This window comes from Carcharodon carcharias, chromosome 2 (assembly GCF_017639515.1).
Source record: "Carcharodon carcharias isolate sCarCar2 chromosome 2, sCarCar2.pri, whole genome shotgun sequence".
Classification (NCBI taxonomy): Eukaryota; Metazoa; Chordata; class Chondrichthyes; order Lamniformes; family Lamnidae; genus Carcharodon; species Carcharodon carcharias.
The window spans coordinates 86,810,260-86,832,425 of record NC_054468.1 but is presented as its reverse complement, the minus strand read 5'-3'; the positions used below and the strand labels follow the sequence as shown (position 1 = coordinate 86,832,425).

At 47.1% G+C, this 22,166-nt stretch overlaps 1 protein-coding gene across 2 annotated transcripts in view; it reads right to left on the bottom strand.

Moving 5' to 3' along the window:
* Positions 1–6,878, bottom strand: part of LOC121290387 (serotransferrin-B-like) — a 33,661-nt gene extending 26,783 nt beyond the window's left edge. For both annotated transcript variants that reach the window (XM_041210807.1, XM_041210801.1), the window contains exons 1-2: positions 6,829–6,878; positions 163–299 (exon numbers count right to left, since the gene is read on the bottom strand). In XM_041210807.1, the coding sequence (XP_041066741.1) occupies positions 163–299; positions 6,829–6,868 (177 nt within the window). In that variant the 5' untranslated portion in view covers positions 6,869–6,878. The remainder of the gene's footprint in view (positions 1–162; positions 300–6,828) is intronic.
* Between the last annotated feature and the right edge of the window lie 15,288 nt (positions 6,879–22,166).

The following is a 22,166-nucleotide window of genomic DNA, read 5'->3' as shown; positions in this document are numbered from 1 at the left end:
AAGCTCGGGGCTACATAAGACCAGCTAAGTTTCTTTCACCCTCCTGTGCAAGTGCCTCAAATTCATTTGACACTTCCCAAGCCCTCAGAGGTTAGCCGGACAAGCTAATGCAGTTCCTATTTTACACAGTAACATGTTATGACATATCCTGGTGACACTTACCAAAACCTTCTGGATGCAGTCCTCCATGGAGGCAGCCTGGACACAGCTGACTGATGTCCAGTTGCTGCATTTATTCTGTTCTTTCTCACTGGTGGTGCACCAACGCAGTTTATCATCAGCAGATGCAGTAACCTCACCTGAGGAATGGGAGCATGTTAACTTCTGTTTCGTCACTTTAATGCATATTGTTTATAAGTCAGATTTCAACCCACCCCATGCCATAACATAGGAATCCTTGACTAGAGAAGCAGCTAACAAGGGAAGTGGAAGGGCTTGTGCAGTCTCAAGCTTTGTTTCTCACTCTCCCTGTGTAGGAAAGTTGCTGTCCTGTTTACCAAACTCCCCCGATACTTTTAGATTGTCTCCTCTTGTTCTTGATTCCCTCATCAGAGGAAATAGTTTCTACCTGGGGTATACAGACATGACAGATATTCACACAATGGGCAGAATTTTATGGCTGACGTACAGGTGTCGGAGCCCGCACGTCAGCGCTTAAAATGTCGCAGGCTGATGACGGGTGAGCATCCAGACATCAGCGCGCGGCTTTGCAATATTTAGGTGGGCGGGCCGCTATGCAGTGGGACGTGCACCCGCCATTAATTAAAGGCCTTGTTAAGGCCCTTAACTCAGCAATTGGAGCCGATTTTGAGGAGCCCGTGCGATCTTCGCCTCAGCACACGGGCCCAATGGGCAAGCAGGTAACTGATTTTTTAACAAACCTTATCCACTGGCGGGATTTGTGGGCTCAGAGGGGTCGTTCATGTTTTATCTGAAGAATTTAATGCAGAAAGTGTTTTAAACTTACCTGTGTGATTGTTAGTTCAGATCGATTTCCAATAGCTTTCTCTGTACTTTGAAGCTTCAGCTCAGCAGTCTGCAGACAGTAATCTTTATCAGGCCTGCAGCTTTCCGGTGGCCTTCATTTAGCCTGGGTATGGGTTCTGACATCTCCACTGGAGGCAGCTCCCCTGAGGAGGAAGGGAGGGATAGAATAAAGAGGAGGCCAGGACTGGACAATCAGCCTCCAGGGGAGCCACCTTTGGGAGGCCAGGCGCAGGCACAAGGGGCACAGGGCCAAGAGGTTGTCCAAAGTGGAAGGGGTCGCAGAAGACGCCACTATCCTGCTGCCAGGGTATACAGGCAGCGAAGCAGCTACCTCAATATGACAGAGGTGCAGTACCGAAGGAGGCTCTGACTGTCAAGGGGGACTGTGAACTATATCTGTCAGCTGATTGGCCCTGAGATCTCCCCTAACTGTGTGGGTGGGCACCCCATGCCAGCGGCTCTGAAGCTCATAGTTGCCCTCCACTTCTATGCCTCTGTCTCCTTCCAGGGGATGGTGGGTGATCTTTGAGGTGTCTCCCAATCAGCTGCCCACACTTGTGTCAAGCAGGTTACAGATGCCCTGTTCAGATGGGCATTGACCTTCATCCACTTCTGCTGTGACCAGGCAAGTCAGGCACAGTGAGCCAAGGCTTCACGGCCATTGCTGGCTTCCCCCGTGTCCAGGGTGCAATAGACTGTACACATGTGGCCAGCAAGGCGCCAGCAGATGAGCCCGGTGCCTTCATCAACAGGAAGGGCTTCCACTCCATGAACGTGCAGATAGTGTGTGACTACAGGATGCTGATTCTGCAAGTCTGTGCCAGGTACTCAGGCAGCTCCCACAATGCTTACATCCTCAGACACTCCCAGGTGCCGGGGTTCTTCAGTGCTCCAGCCCAGCTGGATGGATGGCTGCTGGGTAACAAGGGCTATCCCCTCCGAAGGTGGCTCATGACACCTCTACGCCATCCAAGAACAGAAGCTGAGCAGCGATACAATAGGAACCAGGGCACCACAAGGGCTGTGGTGGAGAGAACCATAGGTCTTCTCAAGATGCGCTTCTGTTGCCTGGACTGCTCAGGGGACACACTCCGGTACCCCCCAGATCACGTCTCTCTGATAGTGGTAGCATGCTGCACTCTGCACAATCTTGCGCTGGAAAGGGAGGATGCAGTTGACGACAAAGACCTTGACGCAGTGGATGAGGCTGCACATGATGAATCCAGCAGTGGTTTAGAGGATGAGGAAGCACAGGTCAACGATGAGGGGCAGCACGCCGAACCGCTACAACACCAAAGAGGCAGGGACATCCGGGACAATTTAATCCAATGAACCTTCAGCTAGCTCCACACATATGGATCTGCAGGACCAGCATTGCCTGGCGCTTCCACACGTGGCACTTAGGTGCTACATCTTCCACCTCATCAGCTGCAGCTAAGGGCTTAGTAAAGAAACATCAATGTTCACTCAAGCACTCATGAGATGTCTGTGAAACATACAAATGCAGCACAATGGAAACACCCTCAGCCATGGTCAGAAAAGTGGACTTTATTGCCACCAAAATAAAGCACAAACATAGCTCTGACGCACATAGTGATATATTCCCTAATCCAGGGCCAACACAAAATCACCAGTAACAAACCTGTGGAGTGCATAACGTGCCTTATGCTTTCGTTTGTGGGTGCTACATCTAGGTGCCGCCCCATCGCTCGGAGTGGCTTGTGAGATAGCCTGCTGACTCTGCTGTCCTGTTGGCCTTGATGACCTTGGCGGCCATCCTCTGGCCCGTGGAGCTTGTGATGGCTCCACCTGGGAGGGAGTGGCCAGTTCCAGAACCTCCCCAGTTATCGCAGCCTCAACAGATGTAACGGTCACTGGCAGAGGGTTGGAGGAGCTGCTGCCCTCATCCGGAGCGCCCTGAGAGGAGCTCGCAGTGACGACAGGCAGCTGCTGCGCTGACGTGAGGTCACATTGGACCTCCCTGCTCACCGCAGGTGGATGGGCACCGAGCGGCGACACTTGGTGCCCAGAACATCTCCCACATTGCGAGTGACCACCTTTGGCCATTAGCACTATGAGGGCTTGCAGGTCAGAACGTAACCCCATCAGAAGATTCTCAATCTGTTGGAAGCCCCTCTCCATGAGAGTCGCCAATCTCTCAGTGGAGGAAGACTGAAGCTCTGAGGTTCATGCCATCACTGACATTCTGCATGGATTCCTCCACCACAGAGACCAGGAGAAGCACACCCCCATGCAATCCTGCCAGATGCTCCTGCACACCTGGCCGCTTGACCTGCAGCTGCTGCATGGCTGACATCTCCAAAGGTATATCATCAGTGCCGGACTCAGCATGTGTCTGGTCCCCTGCAGTCCTCCAGCTGCTGGTGCCGTTGGCACACTCTATCCATGCCATCTCCTCCAGTGATTGTGAAGTGCCCTCTTCACTGTCCCGGGACACTAGCCGACGTCATAATCTCCACAGATGTGTTTGTCACTGCACTGGGGCCTGGCTCGCTGAAAGGATGTGACGCAAGTTGCAAGTTCTGGCCCTCAGGTGTGGAGGGGGGGCTCTGGATGTGTTGGTGGCGACCATGTGGTGGTGATGCTGAAATTAACAACAAGGACAGGGCATCAGTTAGCGTACAGTTAGTAACACCTTTCATCCCTTTCCCCCCCAGCCTCATAAGTCGCTCATTCTTCAAGAGCCTAAGGAGACGAACATTGGTGGGCTGGTAAGTTGTCAAGAGGAGGCCCAAACATTACACGTGCATACAGACAGGCTGGTCAGATGGCCTAAGGAATGCGACATGGAATGTTATGTGGATAAATGTGAGGTTAAGCACTTGGGCAAGACAAGCAAGGTACGGAAATACACGAGTAATGGTAGGACTGTGGGAAATCACGATGATTACAGGGACTTGCTGGGCAGACTCGTTAAGGTAGCAGAACAGGAACATAAGGCATTTAACAAGGTCAAAGTCAGACTTGCCTTTATTAGCTGAGGAATAGAATGTAGGAAAAGGGAGGTCATGTTGCAAGTGCAGAAAACGCTGTCGATGCCACATCTACACTTCTGCGTACAGTTGTGACCTGCACTTCATGGGAGGGATGGCATTGGAGTGGGGAGAGTGCAGAGGCACCTGACCTGGATGCATACTGGCCTGGAGAGTTGGACTGATGAGGAAACATTCCAAACACTTGCGAAATTTGCCGTGGAGCACAGGAGATTGACAAGTCATATTATTGACTTTCATACCGTTATGAGGGGCAAAGACCGGGTGGACAGAAGGCAACGTTTCCCCTTGGTGCAACGATAAGTAATATGGTGGCATTTATTTAATTTGAGTGCCATGAGGTTGACAGGTGAGGTGCTGAGGACCTTTTGGACAGAGTAATGTGGGACGCACTGGCTGAAAGGGTGGTGGAGATACAAACCCTCCTAAGATGCAATAAGTATTTGGATGTGCAGCATCGATGCCATGGCATGTTAGGCCATGGGGATAGTGGTCACAAATGGGATAAGGCGACTTTGGAAGGTGCTAGAGATGCACATCCTCAAGGGGCCGAGGGACCTTTGTGTATGACCCACACGTCAGAGTGTCTCAGTCTGTGAATGAGCAGTGTTGCTGCATTAATGATTGCAGCAGCCATCAGTGCTTTAGATGGTGGGGAGACAGAGTGGATGGGACTGTGGACCTCAAATACCTGGCTGCTGCACCCCAGCCTCACCGCACCTGCCGACCTGGCTGCCTGCCTCCTCCCCAGCTCCATGATCTGCTCCTCATACGTAGTGAGATGCTGGAGCAGGGCGTGCCCACCACCAGTCTGCTGCTGCTCCCGGCTATTGTTCTCAGTTTTTGCCTGCAGAACATAGAAGAGGATTTATTGGGGCTGATCGCTCATGTACTCTGCACACGCACACCGCACCCCAACCACAATGGCCCATCTGAGGCCTCCAGCAGCTCCTGTCCACACTACTGGTGATCAGTCATCAAAAGATAGTACAGCTGCTCCAAACCCCCTCCCCCAACGGCCACCTTCGACACATTCGGCGTCCATCACTTTGAATAACACACGGGTCTTAGCGCCCATGTCAAGGAGGCACAACTAGGTGCGGTGCCGAGGCCAGCAGATGGGTCTTGGCTACGACACCTTGAGGCTCCCCTTCTGTCATCTCATCATCATCAATAAGATGTGTTGGAGTGCTGAGTATGTGTCTAGCTGCCTCCCCTGCAGGTTATCCTCAGACAACTCAAATGTGACAAACACCAACATATGCTGCAAGGAGAGCCCATCTTCTCATCAAACACTAAGGCTGATGTAAGCATGGTCACTATCTGTTTGCCCACCCGGTGTGCACCAAATGCCCAATGCAGTAACGACACTAAGACGTGGTAGTGGGGGGGCCTCAAAGGCTACCTGCTGATAAAAATGGCCAAGGCTGACATGGTACTCACCCTTCCAGAGTGCAACAAATCATTGAAGCGCTTGCGGCACTGCGTTCCGGTGCGCCGCACAGCATCTTGAGAGCTTACAGCCTCCACCACCTCCTGCCACGCCTGCCTGGTCACATGGGGGGACATCCCCCTCCCATTCTCCAGAAACAACACCTTCTGATGATTTGACACCTCTTCCAGGAGGGCACCAAGGCAGGCATCGGAGAACCGAGGGGCACATTGGCACCCCCGCTGGCCTACCCTGGAGCCTGCCCCACTCCTCCTCCTCTGTCCTCACCTCTCTTGGTGCCCGGTCGCTGGCCATGGTGAACAGCGTAAAGGAGGCTGCCGGCCGTTCTTTATACAGATTGCTGGTTCCCCATTGGAACCGGCAGTCTTAACACACCTGCCGCTGATTTGAATTTCCCACTGAACACGAGAGTCTGAAACACGCTGGGCGGACCTTAATCAGCCCGCCTGCACAAAATGGCGGCACGGCCCATTTCGCCAGCGGGGATCAGCTCCCCGCCCACCGCCGATTCGGCCAGGCCCACCCAGCCAATGCAAAATTCAGCCCAATGCCTGCACTGGGGTACACAGATACACAGACTATACCTGCACAGGGTACTCAGATGCAGGGTGGCATTTTTCAGCCCCTCTGCACTGGAGCAGTTTGGTAGTCAGGGGCAGGGAGTGGGGTAGTGGTTACCTAAAAATTGATGCCATGGTGCCAGCACCTGTGCTGTGCCCATCAGCTACCCATCTCCACTAACCTGTTACCTGTGGCTGAAGGTTTCCAGGCCACATGGGAAGGCTGTCCAGTGAAAGTTGGTGGTCTTGTTTACTGACCGTGGGACGAATTCTGCCTGTTGGAGCACCCTGTGTCCAATGGAGCCCCTCCCCCCTGTTCTCACACACCCCATTCCACCCTCCCTCCCCACCAATGTTACAGGCCATCTGATTGGCTAGCAGTTCTTGGAGGAACCTTCCTCCCAGATGAGGACAAAGATTTCACTGTGCAGCTGTTAAATTGCAGCCGGGCAACCTGACCAAGCAGAGGCATGCTCAGCCATGTGTTTTCAGCCAGGGTGCTAGCACAGACCATGTATAATTCCAGCTGGAGTTTAAACTGGAAAATGAAAATACGTTTTGTGAATCATCAACATTTTTATTTGCAAATAGGGAGTCAGATGATGTTGGCTTTCATCTGTGGCAGTGCACTATATAATTAAAAATTAAAACACCTTCCCCCACAAATGGACATTTCACTCTTGGGCAAAAATCTGCACAGGTTCCCTAACATAATAACTTGAGCTGCACAGAGTGAGCAGATACCAAACTGTGTGCACTCAGAAGTAACGAAAGTAAAAGTAAACTTAACTCTAAAAGAGTGAAAATGACTTACAAATAATTCCCAAGACAAAAGCTGTGAACAGCAGCCTCATTCTGCTCCAGATGTTCAAAGATGAGTGAAAGTGAGAAACAGTCTGTTGCTAACAGCTCTGAGGAGGTCCTTTTGCTCTACCTTCCCTTTTAAGGAGCTCTGTATTGGTAGGAACAGATCAGATGACAACACCGATCTCTGTTGACTGAATGTTTCACCAGAAAAAAACCAACCTTTACATTTCAATGAAACCCTTCATTTTGGGACATGAGGAGGGTTTTGGTTTAACATTTCAAGCTTTATTGTTTTCAAATAATTGTGTCATCAATTCAATATTGGTAAATACAGAAAGGTTGCGCAAAATATGTGGTCAGGAACTGATTTCTAAACTTCTACATTTCCCAACTCTTGTCTCAAATGATTAATATTTATCTCTCTGTAAATTCTATCCCTGGCTTGTCCTGATCTCACTGACTGGCAATAAGGGCACCAAAGGTCCCACTCTTATATCAGCCCTGTACCCGCTGACCTCCATCGACATCCCAAGTTTAAAATTCTCATCCTTGTGTTTAAATCTCTGAGTGCTTTCACCCTCCCTCTTTCTTTAACCTCCTAAAAGCTCCCATCCCTAAAGTATCTGATTCTCTCATTCAGCTCTCTGGTATGCCCCCTGCTCCCTCATCTTCCCTGTAGATCCCACTTTCTGGAATGCTCTGTTAAATCCCTCTATTTTTCTACTTCCCTATAAGGCCTTGTGTAGTAACTGAAGGCATTGCCTTTCCTACTGCCTATCAGTGTCACATGATTGTTCTTGGAGACCCTGACCAATGAGCCCTAAGCGCGGGTAATCCGGGGGGCGAGGTGGCTTTCTAGTTGAGCACCTGGTTCAAGTATGTAGTTTCTGAAAAGCTCTCTGTAATAAAGTTATCTGTTTCAAGTAGAAACCTATCTGGTATGTCAAGTCATTACACCATGCTTAAATGGACCACATTGACAATGATTTTGGTCAAACCTCTTAGTAAAAGCCTGTGAACTTCGGGTTGAAAAAAACAAATTTTTCTCCGTTTGGCTCAATTGGTGGTATTTTCACCCTAGGTTGAGAAGTTTCAAGTGTCTCATTTGTCCCCTGTGAAATGATTTGTGTAGTATTAGACTTAGTTCAGCAGTAGCCCTCTTGCCTCTCAATTAGACAATTGTGGGGTTCAAGTCCCATCCAACCACTTGAGCACAGAATTTAGGCTGGTACCTGACATCAGTACTGAGGGGGTGCAGACTGTTAGAGATATCAGGTTTCAGGTGAGATGTCAAGTCGAGGTCCCATCTACTTTCTCAGCTGGACATACAAGATCCTATGATACAATGTCAAAGAAGAGCAGGAAACTGTGTCCTAGTGGCCGGTATTTATTTCTGACATCTCCCAAACATTATCAGGTCACGATCACATTGCTGTTTGCGGAATTGCTGTTTAATAAATAACTGCCGGATCTTTCTCCATTACAGCACTAACTATATTTAAAGTATCTCATTGGCTGTAAAGCACTTTGGGACATTCTAAGGTTGTGAAAGAAACAATATAAATGCCAATATTTCCTGGGACATTTTTCCAAGTTAAACAAATACAAGTTGCTGTTGTTGGTAACCGCATTCACCCGCCTGTATTGAAGCTTTGTTGTAAAGACTGTAGCACTTACTGTATCTAGGTCTGAACCCATCTCAAAACAGTAACTTGCATTTATATAATGCTTTTAATGTAGAAAAGCATTGTTGGTATTTTACAGGACCAAAATTAGACAAAAAATGAACAAAGAGTAAAAAAAAAGATATTTGGTGGGATGACCAAAAGCTAAGCAGTTGGGTTTTAAGATTGATCCTAAAGAATGAGAAAGAGTTGGAAGAGGTTAAGGAGGAAACTCAAGAGTGTGGACATATGCAACTGAAAACATGGCTGTCATTCATGGGCTGAATGGTGAGCTGATACTGGAATAGAGAGCTTAAGGGCAGATGTAACAGAGATGGGGCGGGGCAAGTTCATCAAAGGGTTTAAACACAAGGATGAGAATTTTGAAATTGATGGCGAATGGGACTCAGTACAGGATTGGACATGGGCAGCAGAGTTTTGCATAGGTTTAGCTTTATGGAGGTACAAAATGATAGGCCAGCCAAGAATGCTTTGGAGTAATTAATTTTTTTTTCAGCAGCAGATGGATGAAAGTGGGACAGATGCAAGTACTAGTAGAGGTGGAAGTAGCTGCTCTTTGTGTTATTGAGGAGGCAGGTTTGGAGGTTCAGTTGAGGTGATGAGCAGGTTAGTTTAGTTTGAGGCAATGGACAGGGATGGAAATGGGGGTGAGATTATAGAGTTTGCAGCAGGGGCTGAAAACAATTGCTTCAGTCTTCCCGAGACTTCAGTTCAGAGGAGGTTATAACTCATCCAAGACTATAAAGTAAGTGCCTCACCTGACATCAATTGGTTGATTGAACCATTGCCAAGAAATTTCCTTTGCCACAACGCACAATGAGCTCATTCATCTCCTTGACAAAGCCATATGTCTTGGGTAACAGGTTTTGAGATCTAGTATTTTCCCAGTTTGAGAAATTTTGGTTTGCAACACTGGGCACTCAGGGGGCACTTGTGTATTACTTACTATAGCTCATCTTGTGGTCTAAGGTTGAACTATCTGTCTTTTGTGATCTTATCATGTTTCTCCGACTTTATAGTTGGAATTATCCCAGATTTGCACAAACTGCAGTAGCGGGCAGGAAAAATGTTGCTTTACCTGCCAGCCGCAAGTGCAGGTTTTTGCGCCCCATCATCCCATTCCCACCTCATTAATTATGTAACCACAGGAAACATACCCTCTCACTGGTGGGTGGCCTCCAATGTGTCTGCCACACTGTTACCTCACCACTTCCTCACGGAGAGTGCCATATTTAAAGTACATCCACGTCACACTTCTCAAAGCTTGCCACCAGGATTACTCCGGTGAAGACATGACCCCAAAAGCCAAGAAGAGTGCAGCCCCCCCCGATTCAGTGACGCATTCCTGGGACACCTTCTGGTGGCCTGCTGTGATGTCCTCTACCCCCACTCTGGCCGATGGAGGCCCATCAGTCTCACCCCTCCAGCTTGGGAGTTGGTGGCAGAGGTGGTCAGTGCCAACGCTGCACAAAAGAGGTCAGCCATCCAGTGCATAAAACGGGTGAATGATCTCACCTGTGCTGCCAGGGTAAGGCAACCATCTCATCACTCTAAACTCACACACTCACAAGCCCATTACACATTCACTGGCATCTCACTCACTGCCAGCTCAAGGGACATCACCACTCATTCACAGACGCCCTCATATCGCCATCTGGCCTCATCGCCTCTGGAGACTGTCTCCTCAGCCCTCACCATCTTGAGGCCACTTGCACAGATCAGCATGTGCCCCCGCACACACCCTGGGATACACCCCTTCCCCAGTACAGCCCTCACCCTGCAGCCTCTTCCCTTGCCTGAAGCCAGTTCTCCCCTTTCCTCAAGCAAGCCCTAGCCCAGCAGCCATTGAAAAGCCATCCCCGCCTTAGGGCTGATCTAGCAGGTAGAGATCTGTCTGAGAGCCCCCTAAAATTTATGTGGTGCTATCTGTGAAGCCTGTGCTAATGACCTCGAGTGCTGCCCGAAGCAAGGTAGGCAAACAAACCTCGAAGTCCCAAGTGATGTGCAGCTCACCAGGTGCACGTCGCTTATAAACAGTTGTGAAACACACACAGATGTGTCCGGATGATCCAGCATGGGGAGGATGATTCCGGTGAGCAGGGCTTATAATGAGATGCTAAAGTATTGAAATTGGGTTCCCAATGTGTGGCGGTGGGAAAAACAAACCGCCACTGAGGGGTGGAGCAGGCAATCGCAAACTGCTTTCACAATGATGTGAAACCAATTTTTAGTCTTCTCACCGTATTGTGTGCCTCCCCACCCCTCGCCCCTGAACCCACCATGAAGCCCGATGTCAACTTAGCTGGAAAAATCTAGCCAAAGTCTCCAGTTTTCATCTTAAAATGGCTGAAATGGATGGGTGTTTTGGACTCTGGGCAGTAGGCCCTGTTATGCTGGTACATTGCCAGTTTTAATTGGGTTGCGAGGCTACTGGCCCCCATTTTGAGACGATTACTGTCCCATTAATACCAGATGAAAGGCAGTGAAAATCACCCCTATTATTTGTAAAATTATGGAAAGTAAAAGGGCAACAAAATGTAAAAATTAGTTGCTTGTAGTACTGAATCTCAGTACTTGTAATCCTTCAAACTCTGATATGGTGAGTGAAAGAATTGAAGACAGTGTAAGGTGTATTAGAGTTCACCCTTTGTTGAACTGAGCTACTGGAAATCGAGATGTGGAAATTTCAACTGGTGATGGATAAACACAGATAAAAAATGAGCAGGAAGTGAATCTTTCATAACTGAGTTTAAACACAGTGAAACATTGCCTGATCATGTATGACTTTCAAATATGGTAAGATTCCACCATCGCGCACACATACTCATACACGCATACACGGACGCACACAAACACACATATAAACATATATGCATATAATCACACATACATGGACGCACAAAAACACACACACACACGTACGCAAACACACACACATACAAACACACACACATGCACACACACATACATGAAGATATATGCAGGGCATGAGAGAGAAGTGAGACACAGCAAAGTAAAATAATTTTTAAAAAATTTCTGCCCACTTATTATAACTGTGAAATGTATTTTTAATGGTTATTGTTTAGTGTCTCAGGTTAAGTGGTTGTTAATTGCTGTTTCTTCTCTACATTTGATGCCATCGACTAACCTATTACTGTGCAACATAACGTGGCTGGTGATACTTTTAGACCAGAAATTTCAGGCTTTGAGCTGCACTGCCCCTTTACTGCTCAAAACTGTCATGGGCATCTGCTTGAACAGCAGAATGTTTCTCAACAATACATTGGGCTGAATTTTACATCCCACGGGTGGGCGCCCGCCCAACTTGATTGCGCGAGAAGATGTCGGCCGAGCAGGCAAGCGTGCCGATGTCATCATGCACTCGCAATATTTCGCTCAGTGGGCTCATGCAAATTTCGGAAGCGCGCCCGCCGACAGCTAAGAAGGCAAGTAAGCCCCCTAATGGCGCAATTATCTCAGATTTTTCATGGCCCATCCAACCTTACGGTTGGTGAACGGGCGAATTGGCCAGGCGGTGTTTGCATTTTTCATTTAACCTCATCCAAGGGCGGAATGAAATTTTCATCATGAAATAAAATAAGAATGTCGATGGACAGCATTTTTATCAGCTATATTTTCAGGTGATTGATTATGATGCAGGGACATCTTTTTGCAGCTTTTTAAACCTTTATTTTAGCATTTTCAGGTCTGCAGCCTCCTGAGGCAGCAGGTCTGGCCTACATGTGACTCCAGACCCATAGTAATGTGACTAACTCTTAACTACCCTCTGAAATGGCCTAGCAAGCTACTCAGTTCAAGGGTAAGTAGGGATAGGTAACAAATGCTGGCCTTGCCAGGAATGCTCACCTCCCATGAAAGAATAGATAAAAGTCCAAAAGGGCAGTATGCATTTTAAGATCAGTACTGATCAGAATCTCTCATTTTTTAGTGTTCGGAAGAACACTCCCCCTGTTGTGGTCAATGAGGTTTGGCTACAGCCTTTGATGCAATCCTGAATGGTGGCATTTATGGTCGTAGATGAATTAAGATGATTGTCTAGTTTGTCTGAAAGCTTGAGGTGGTCAAAGCAGAATGAGTCTCTAAACGTAATTGCATCAAACAGATCACCATTTCTGTCAAAGTGAGAGTTTCAGACTCACATCAACATAAACTTGAGAATAAGTCAGAGTGAAGGTGCTCAGAACAAACCCTGGTATGCACCTTGAGACCACCACAAGGATTATCCTTACATTCCCCCAGCTTAGCATTGGATGCAACAATAACAACAACTTACATTTATATAGCACATTTAACTCAGTGAAATCTTCCAAAGCGCTTAACAAGCTATATCGCTACACTGAGCCACACCCCGGCAGCGCTGAGCTTTTCAGTGCCTGGTTCACACTGGCTGGCCATTAATTAGCCAGCCAGCGTGAAATCACGGCTGGGGAACAATCACGGTCGGGGGCCTGTTTCCCGACTGCTCCCAGGCCTGCCGGTCGTGCCAAAGGTAAAATTCAAGCCACTGAGTTCTAATTGCACAACCAGGGCATAAGTTACTGTGAAAGTTATGGTACAAGCCAATGAGGGCAGTGTGAGAAATGTAAGCAACCATGGTGAATGAGTCACTTCTGAATCAATAAACTAGAGTTTTAAATTGACGGTTGGAAGCTTCTGTGTCTGTTCTAATGAGATGTCATTGCGACCTGAAATGGGTCAAATCTTTCGGTTTCTGGATCGTCAGAGTCTGAGTATATGACTGAAGTTGGGACCCTGTGGGAGGCCTGATGCTCTGACCTACATGGGAATTGCCCAGGAAGTTTAAACTTCCAACGGGAAGTTCTACTCCCAACGGGAAGTTCTACTCCCCGGGACCTTCCGCACATGTTTCCGACTCTGAGTTAGAGTTGGAAACTTTGGACCTTTCTTCGGTAGGTACCTGGATGACTACCAAGGAAATGTTAGGCAGATTAAAACCTAATCTAACACTGGGGTAACTCTACAAGTAACCCCATTGACTATCCCCTGAAGTCCCAGCCACACACTGACCTGACCCGACTGCCCCACCGACCCTACCCGACTCCCCACTCTGACCCAACCCATCTACGCCTTTGACCAGACCCGATTAAATACCTCTGGCCTCACCAGCCCATGGACCCAACCTGACTAACAGCTGACCTGACTAAACGCTCATCCACCTACCACCTCAATCATTCGCCCATGTACCAACCCTACGCACTTACCTACCCATCAACCTCATTCGTCTGACTGATCCACCCACCCACTGACTCACTCCCTCCCAATCATTCAAAGGCCAGATCTTTAAACTTACCATATGTCAACTAGTGCTAGGGCACGTCCTGTCTTCCATGGACTCTATCCACTCTGGCGGAGTTCCCTGAGGGAAGCTGCACTGCGAATTTCCTTGACGTCTGGGATTGCAACACCCCAGAAGAAATGAGCAGCAGCATCAGGTCAGGGAAATCTTCAAGCACAAGAGCAATCCGCTCATTATTGCTGCCATTCAGAAGATTCAGACCATTCACTTTGTTTTTTTCTCTGCACAGATGCTGCCTGACCTGGTGAGCATTTCCAGCATTTATTTGTTTTTATTTTAGGTTTCCAACACCTGCAGCATTTTGCTTTTTTAAATCAATGCTTCTGTGTCTTAGCTGCATTCCTGAAAAGGCCTCTTCCAGAACTGATGAAAGCTCTGTCTGAAATATCAGGTAATTAGTCATAGTCCCAGCAGAGACCACTGGTATTTGTCTCAGAAGGAGAGGTTGAGAAGTACCACTCCACATCAATTATGGGGCAAAGCAAGGAGGCAGACCTCTATGAACCCCCACTGCCAGTACAGGGATCAAACCCACAACATTGGCATCATTCTATATCATAATCTAACCACCTAGCTAACTGAGCTAACCAACCCCTCAGTTGGAATCATCAACATTTTTCTTTACAGATTGTACCTGAGTATTTCCAACATTTTCTGTTTTTGCTCCAGATTTCCAGCTGCCGCAGTTTGTCTTCACACCCCTTTCAGTCTCACTCTATGCTAATTCCAGTTCTGCTACTTGGACACACGTATCATCTCATGTGCTGTTAACAAAGAGGGAATATGCTTAGTGCTTTTATACAGTTAACCCATGGTGTAATTTCAGCACTTTATGCTTATTTTGCTGCAATTACCTCCTCCTTTGTAACCTTACCTGTTATTGAACAACCTCTGAGCTCTGCTTGTCTATCAATAAGGGAAGATTTTGCTGAGCTTTTGCCAAGATACACATGATTATTTGGATGGAGCAAATATTAGAGAATCAAGCAGGTAGGAACATCTGCTTTAAAATGTAATGCTGGAAAAAAGCAGCTGGAATGCCCAAAAGTTCCAGCTCAGTGCTCCTTTATTCCACCGGCATCAAACCTGGTCCATTCATGAAAAAGCTTATCCTAAAGAAACCAATGCCTTATAATGGATGACTATTGTCCATCACTCCAAACGCAAAACATCAAGAGCTCAACTCCTTCTCTGGAGTCAGCTATGCTGCAAATTTGGTTGTTAAGCAATGAAGGCAGGGATGCCTTGTGTCCAGAAGCTATAATGAAGCCAAATCCTCCTCATTTACCTCCTATCCCCACTCTTCACGAAACGGATTTGGGGTTACAACCAGATTTGAAGCGCAGCAAAGGAACAAAGTTGAGAGCCAGCATGTTCATGGCACATCTGCTGCCAATTCCCCTCGGACACATGAGCCAGATTTCCTTGCTATGTAGACTACGAAAGATTTCTTCCACACCTCAACCTTAGACTAAGGGAAATTTTGCGCTATCCGGACTGTCTTCTTTTGTCCGTAGCAGCTGGATGCCTGCTCCAGTTCCCCTCACTGCTCTCACTGACCGATGCTTCTTCTGCCCATGTTGCAGCTCACTCCTTGTAGTCTCTGGCTCTGCCCATGTGAGCCCACCAGGACACTGCTCTCTGCCTGATAATCTTCTATTCATTTTGAGGGAAGAAAAATCAGGCCAGTTCCTTTAAAGGCACTTACTCCCAATGTGCCCAACTTTTCAATATTCACCATTCCCAAATAATCCTGTGTTGTTGGGTGTCGACTCTGGAAAATCTCCTTTATGGATTCATAATCCTCCAGTTCTTGCACATTAATTTCCATTCTTTTTCCCAGTTGTGGATCAGTTCTTTCCCTCCAGCTGTGTTCCAGATGCCAGTAAACAATGCCCTAAGCTATGCAAACTGTGTGAAGGACCTGGACAAAATCCCAATACGAACCCAACTACAATTATTCAGGAGCATTTCAGTAAGTGCTCCATGTTTCTACAGTCTAAAGGCATCAAACCCTTATGTGGAACAGCACCGTCCACCCAATGTGTCAGAGAGCAAGTTCCACCCAGTCAGCAAACCTCTATACCTCCTATCACTTCTCAGAGCCACCAAAGGCCTAGGATCTCTGTTGTGGATAGTAGGTTTCTTGTACTCGGAGTCTCTTTGGACAGATGAGGTCCACTTCTCCTTGGATGGACTACAGGTTTGATGATTGGTCGGTCCTGGAATGTTGGCATCCTTTCATCTATTAGCAATGACAGCAAGCAATCTGTTTAGGTGGGGTGTTTACATTTGGTGTACCTTTGCTGATGGCTGTGAAGGCCAATCCCTGAGATGCAGGTTCTGCCATAAGCACTGCACATGTAGATGCCAAGCGATATTGTGAGTTGTTGTTTTCAGCACTGGAGCCTGTTGCCAAGCTGCTGTAGCCACTGGTCACCATAGATGTATCACAATTTCCATCTTTCGCCAGCTAGTGATTCCCAAGTGCGATAGTCGGTGTTTAGGGCCTTCACGTCGTGCTTACAAGCATCCTTGAAGTGGAGCCTTGGGAGCCCCACTGTTTATCTGCCTCTGGCTACCTCATCATACAAAATGCCCTGAGGCATGCAATTGAACTTAACATCCTACATAAAGGATTGGTGATTTCAGACTCCAGAAACAAAGAATACCTAGTGAAATGTTCCTGAATAATAGCAGTAGGGGTCATTGTGTAAATGATGGCAGTGATTTGGTCCTTTTCCTTTACACTGCTCACACAGCTTAGGAAATTCTGATCTGTGGGGTAACATATCTAATCGAGCTGCTAACATTCCTAAAAGCCTGAATGAAAGCATAATGGATAGTCTTCAAGCCTACTATCAAGAAGTTGCATTCGGGCAGACAGGATATGTTGTTTGGGCCCTCAAAATAAGCTAGTCATCATGAAACATTCCCATGTGGTAGGCACTGAGTAGTTCGGAAGTCTCCCTAGGATGGGGGATGGACGCCGTCGCTCTTGCAGCTGTCACTGGCTCCAAAATGCATGGCATCGTAAGAACACAAGAAATAGGAGCAGGAGTTAGCCATTCAGCTCCTTGAACCCACTCCACCATTCAGTGAGATCATGACTGATCTTCTACTTCAATCCCATTTCCCTGCACTATTCCCATGTCCCTCGGTGTTTTTAATACATAGAAATCTACCAATCTTAGTCTTGAACATACTCAGCAACAGCTTCCACAGCCCGCTGAGGTAGAGATTTCCAAAGACTCACCAGCCTCTGAGTGAAGAAATTCCTCCTCATCTCAGTTGTAAATGACCTGCCCCTTATTCTGAGACTGTGTCCCCTGGTTCTAGACCACCCAGTCAAGGGAAACATTCTTCCTGCACCTACCTTGCCGAGCCCCGTAAGAATTTTATATGTTTAAATGAGATCACCTCTCATTCTTCTGAACCCCAGAGAATGAAGGTCCAGTCTATTTAACCTTTCCTCATAGGACAATTCCTCCATCCAGGAATTAGTTTGGTGAACTTTCGTTGCACTCCCAATGGCAAGTATATCTTTACTTAGGTAAGAAGACCAAAACTGCACGCCATACTCCAGGCATCGATGAGAATCCCTCTCTGAAGTTAATCTTGTCATACCATCAGCCATCAGCCCCTCTGGGGACCCGGGTTCGAATCCTACCACAGCAGATAGTGGAATTTGAATTTAATAAAAATCTGGAATTAAAAGTCAAATGATGACCATGAAACCATTGTCGATTGTTGTAAAAACCCATCTGGTTCACTAATGTCCTTTAGGGAAGGAAATCTGTCATCCTTACCTGGTCTGGCCTACATGTGACTCCAGACCCACAGCAATGTGGTTGACTTTTAACTGCCCTCTGAAATGGCCTAGCAAGCCGCTCAGTTGTATCAAACCACTGCAGAGTCACAAAAAAGGAATGAAACCGGGCAGACCATCCGGCATCGACCTAAGCCCTTCCTAACAGCACTGTGGGTGTACCTACACAACATGGACTGTAGCAGTTCAAGAAGGCATCTCACCACCACCTTCTCAAGGGCAATTACAGATTGGCAATTAATGCTGGCCCAGCCAGTGAAGCCCACATCCCATGAATGAATAAAAGAAAAAATGTGCTGCACATCTTGTAAGATGAAAACAGAGCCTACATACATGGGGATGCTCTGCAATCATCTTCCTCTAGCTTAAATGGAAAGGCACTAGAGGAAGGGGACATAAGTTGGGGTGATGGAGGAATGGAGCAGAGTATCATAGAGTGAACAGTCCCTTCAGAATGCTGAAGGGAAGAGGTAGTGAAGGTGTGTTTGGTGGTGGCATCATGCTGGAGGAGACGGAAATGTTAGAGAATGACCTATTGAATATGAAGGCTGTTGGGGTGGAAGGTGAGAGCAAGGGGAACACTATCGTGGTTCTGGGAGGGAAGGGAGGGGCTGAGGGTAGAAGTGTGAAAAATTGTTTGGGCACTTTGGAAGACCCTGCCGACCACAATGAGGGGAAATCTTTGGCTGAGGAGAAAGGAAGACATATCAGAAGCACTGATGCTGATGGTTGCATCATCCTGATAGATATGATGAAGATGGAGGAACTGGGAAGATGGAATGGAATTCTTACAATGTGCAATGTGTAAGGAAGTGTAGTCGGGGTAGCTGTGGGAGTCAGGACGCTCATAATGAATATTTGTTGATGGTCTATCCCCAGAAATGGAGGCAGAGAAGTCAAGGAAGGGAAGGGAAGGGTTGAAGATGGAGAGTGAGAGAAGGTTGGAAATTGGAAGTAAAGTTGGTGAAGTTTTCCAATTCAGGGCGCGAGCAGGAAGCTGCACCAATACAGTCATCAATATACTGTAAAAGGGCCGGGGAAGGAGCCTGAGTAGGATTGGAACAAGAAATGACAAAAACAAAAAGATAGGCATAGATAGGATCCATGCAGGCACTCATATTTGGAGGAACTAATGTGAGTTAGAAGAGAAGTTGTTCAATGAGAGAACAAGTTCAGCCAGGTGGAGGAGGGTGGTGGTGGATGGTGACCGATTGGGCCTCCATTCTAGGAAAAAGTAGAAAGTCCACAGGACATCCTGGTAGGGGATGGAGGTGTAAAGAGGTTGGACATCCACGGTGAAGAGGAGACCGTTAGGGCCAGGAAATTGTAAATTGTTAAAGTGACAGAGGGTATCAGAATGGATGTAGTGGAGAAAGACTGGACAAGGGGAGAAAAGATAAAGTCAAGATATGAAGAAATCATTTCAGTGGGGCAGGAGCAGGCTGAAATGATAAGTCTATCAAGACAGTCCTGTTTGTGGACCTTGGGAAGGAGGTAGAAGCGTGCTGTATGGAATGGGGGACTATGAGGTTGGAGGCCATGGTGGGAAAATCATCAGAGAAGATGAGGGCAGTGATAGTGCTGGAAACAATGGCTTGATGTCTGGTGATGAGGTCATAGTCCAGGGGGAGGCAGGAGGAAGTGTCGGAGAGGTGGTTCCTGGCCTCTGCTAGGTAGAGGTCAGTACACCAGATGGGGTGAGTGTAGGCAGGGTCTTGGTTTCATAGAAACATAGAATGGTTACAGCACAGAAGGAGGTCATTTGGCCCATCATGTTGGTGCTGGCTCTCTACAATGGCAACTCAGCTAGTCCCACTCCCCTGCCTTCTTCTTGTAGCCCTGCATCTTTTTCCCTCGTGCTTATCAAATTCTCTTTTGAAAAACCTGATTGTATCTGCCTCCGCCAGACTCTCAGCTAATGTTTTCCAGATCGTAACCACTCACTGCATAAAAAAAGATCTTCCTCATGTCACCATTGGTTCTTTTGCCAACCATCTTAAATCAGTGACCTCTAGCTCTTAGCCCTCCATCAATGGGACAGTTTCTTTCTATCTACTCTGTCTAGAACCCTCATGATTTTGAACACATCTATCAAATCTCCCCTCAACCTTCTCTTCTCAAAGCTTCGGCAATCTATATACATAACTGGCCTACTCCTGCTCCTAATTCGCATGTTCCTAAGTCCCTCATCCCTGGAGCCATTCTCGTATATCTTCAAATTCTTCCTAAAGTGCTGTGCCCAAAATTGGACCCAATACTCCAGTTGGGGCCAAACCATAACAATTTCAAATATCTCTAATTATAAAGGCAAGAACCCTATATGCATTTTAACCACTTTCTCAGTCGGCCCTCGCTACTGCCTTCAATGATTTGTGCATATATACCCCAGATCCCTCAGTTGCTGCAACCCCTTCAGAATTGTACCCTTTGCTTTATATTGCCTCTCCTCATTCTTGCTATCAAAATATATCACTTTACACTTCTTTGTATTAATTCGCCTGCCACATGTTTGCTCATTTCACCAGCCTTTTTGTGTCCACTTGAAGCCTATCACAATCCTTCTCACTGTTCATAACACTTAGACATTTTGTGTCACCTGCAAATTTTGAAATTGTGTGCTGCACACCAAAGTCTAGGTCATTAATATATATCAAGAAACCTCAGTGGGCCTAGTGCTGACTCCTGGGGTAACCCCACTGGAATCCTTTCTCTAGTCCAAAAAACAACCATTACCATTCACCATTACCCTGTTTCCTGTCATTCGGCCAGCTTCGTATCCATGCTGTCACTGTCCCTTTTTCCATGGGCTTTATCTTTGCTCACAAACATGTTATGTGGCACTTTTATCAAATGCCCTTAGCAAGTCCATGCACATCACAACAACTGTACTGCCCTCATCAACCCTCTCTGTGACCACGTGAGAAAGCTCAATCAATTTAGTTAACACAAATTTCCCTTAATAAATCCATGCTGGCTTTCCTTAATTAACCTGCACTTGTCCAAGAGACTTATTTTTTCTCCATAATATTGTCCCTAAAAGCTTTCCCACAACTGAGGTTAAACTGACTGGCCTGTATTTGCTGGGTTTATCCCTAAACTCTTTTTGGAACAAGTATGTAATTTTTGCAATTCTCCAGTCTTCTGACAGCACCACTCTATCCAAGGAGGACTGGAAGATTATGGTCAATACCTTCGCAATTTCCACCCTTACTTCCCTCAGATGCATCCCTTCCGATCCTAGTGATTTACATAACATCTCATTCAAAAGACAGCACCTCCGACAGTGCACCACTCTTTCAGTGGAGGTTCAGTCTAATTTTTGTGATCAAATCTCTGGAGTCGGACTTGAACCCTCAGAGGTAAATGTTGACACTTATTGTTTATTTATTACATTAATACCTCTATTGCCAGATCCTACAAGTTAGTAGTTTGTTAATCCAGTTCAGAGGGCATTTACAGTCAACCACAAATGCCAGAATGTTATGTGGAGGAGGTGGCCTCAACCCCCAGCTGAGAAGTCATCGGTGATCCTGCCTCCCCTTGCTCAGATCATCTCACAGCAATTTAATGGCTGTTGGACCATAACTAGCTCAGGGTGAGACTTCTGCCTCCATTTGGGAGTAAGTCACACCTCTGAAGGCTGCTGGCCAATCAAGTGTCCTGCAGCTCACTAGTCCCAGCAGCGTTACTGGGAGCAGTGGCCACTGCTGAGGCTACAGGCTGTCCCCAAAGAGACACCCTTATCTTTAAATCCAGGACCCAGGGGCTGGGGCCAGGCTTGCAAGCCCCAGTGAGGGTTACGGAGGGTGGGAGGGATCCTCTGTTGTGCTCAGAGTGCTTGAACAGGAGGCACCCCTTCCAACCTGGCAGCAAGGCTGCCAGATTTCACCTGATGGCTTCGTCACACGTCATCCCCCATGGATTAATCCCAGTGGTGCGGGAGGAGGCCCTTAAGTGGCATTTAATCAGCTGCTTAAGGGCCGCAGTTGGCCCACGAGCAAGTGGGCTGTTTGTGCCTCTCCAGCCCTGGATAAAATTCCAGTGGATGCAGGAAGGAAACGGTAAAAATGCCACTGCCATGGCACCCAAATATGCATTCCACCACCTGCCAACCCACCCCTGGTAAGTTACGGGAGGTGGTGCCATGAGGGGCTCATAAAATTATGGCCATAATATGGACTAGACTCAAATGTTAGCTGAAAGGCAGATCCCCTTCCCTAAAGGACAACATGATCTGGTTGGGTTTTTAACAACAAAGCATGGTTTTTTTTTGGCATTGGGCCACATTTATTGAATTCAATTTTGCAAGTTATATTTAATGAGTTTTATATTTACATTACCAAGTTATCAATATCAAAATTAGCACAACCATTGACAATTCCTGAGCTTTAACCAAAATTGCACACGCTGCTCCAGTGGAACCAATGGCCTGCTCAGGGACAACATCAGAATTTGATCAGAACTTTGATTTGTGATTCTGCACATTATACAAT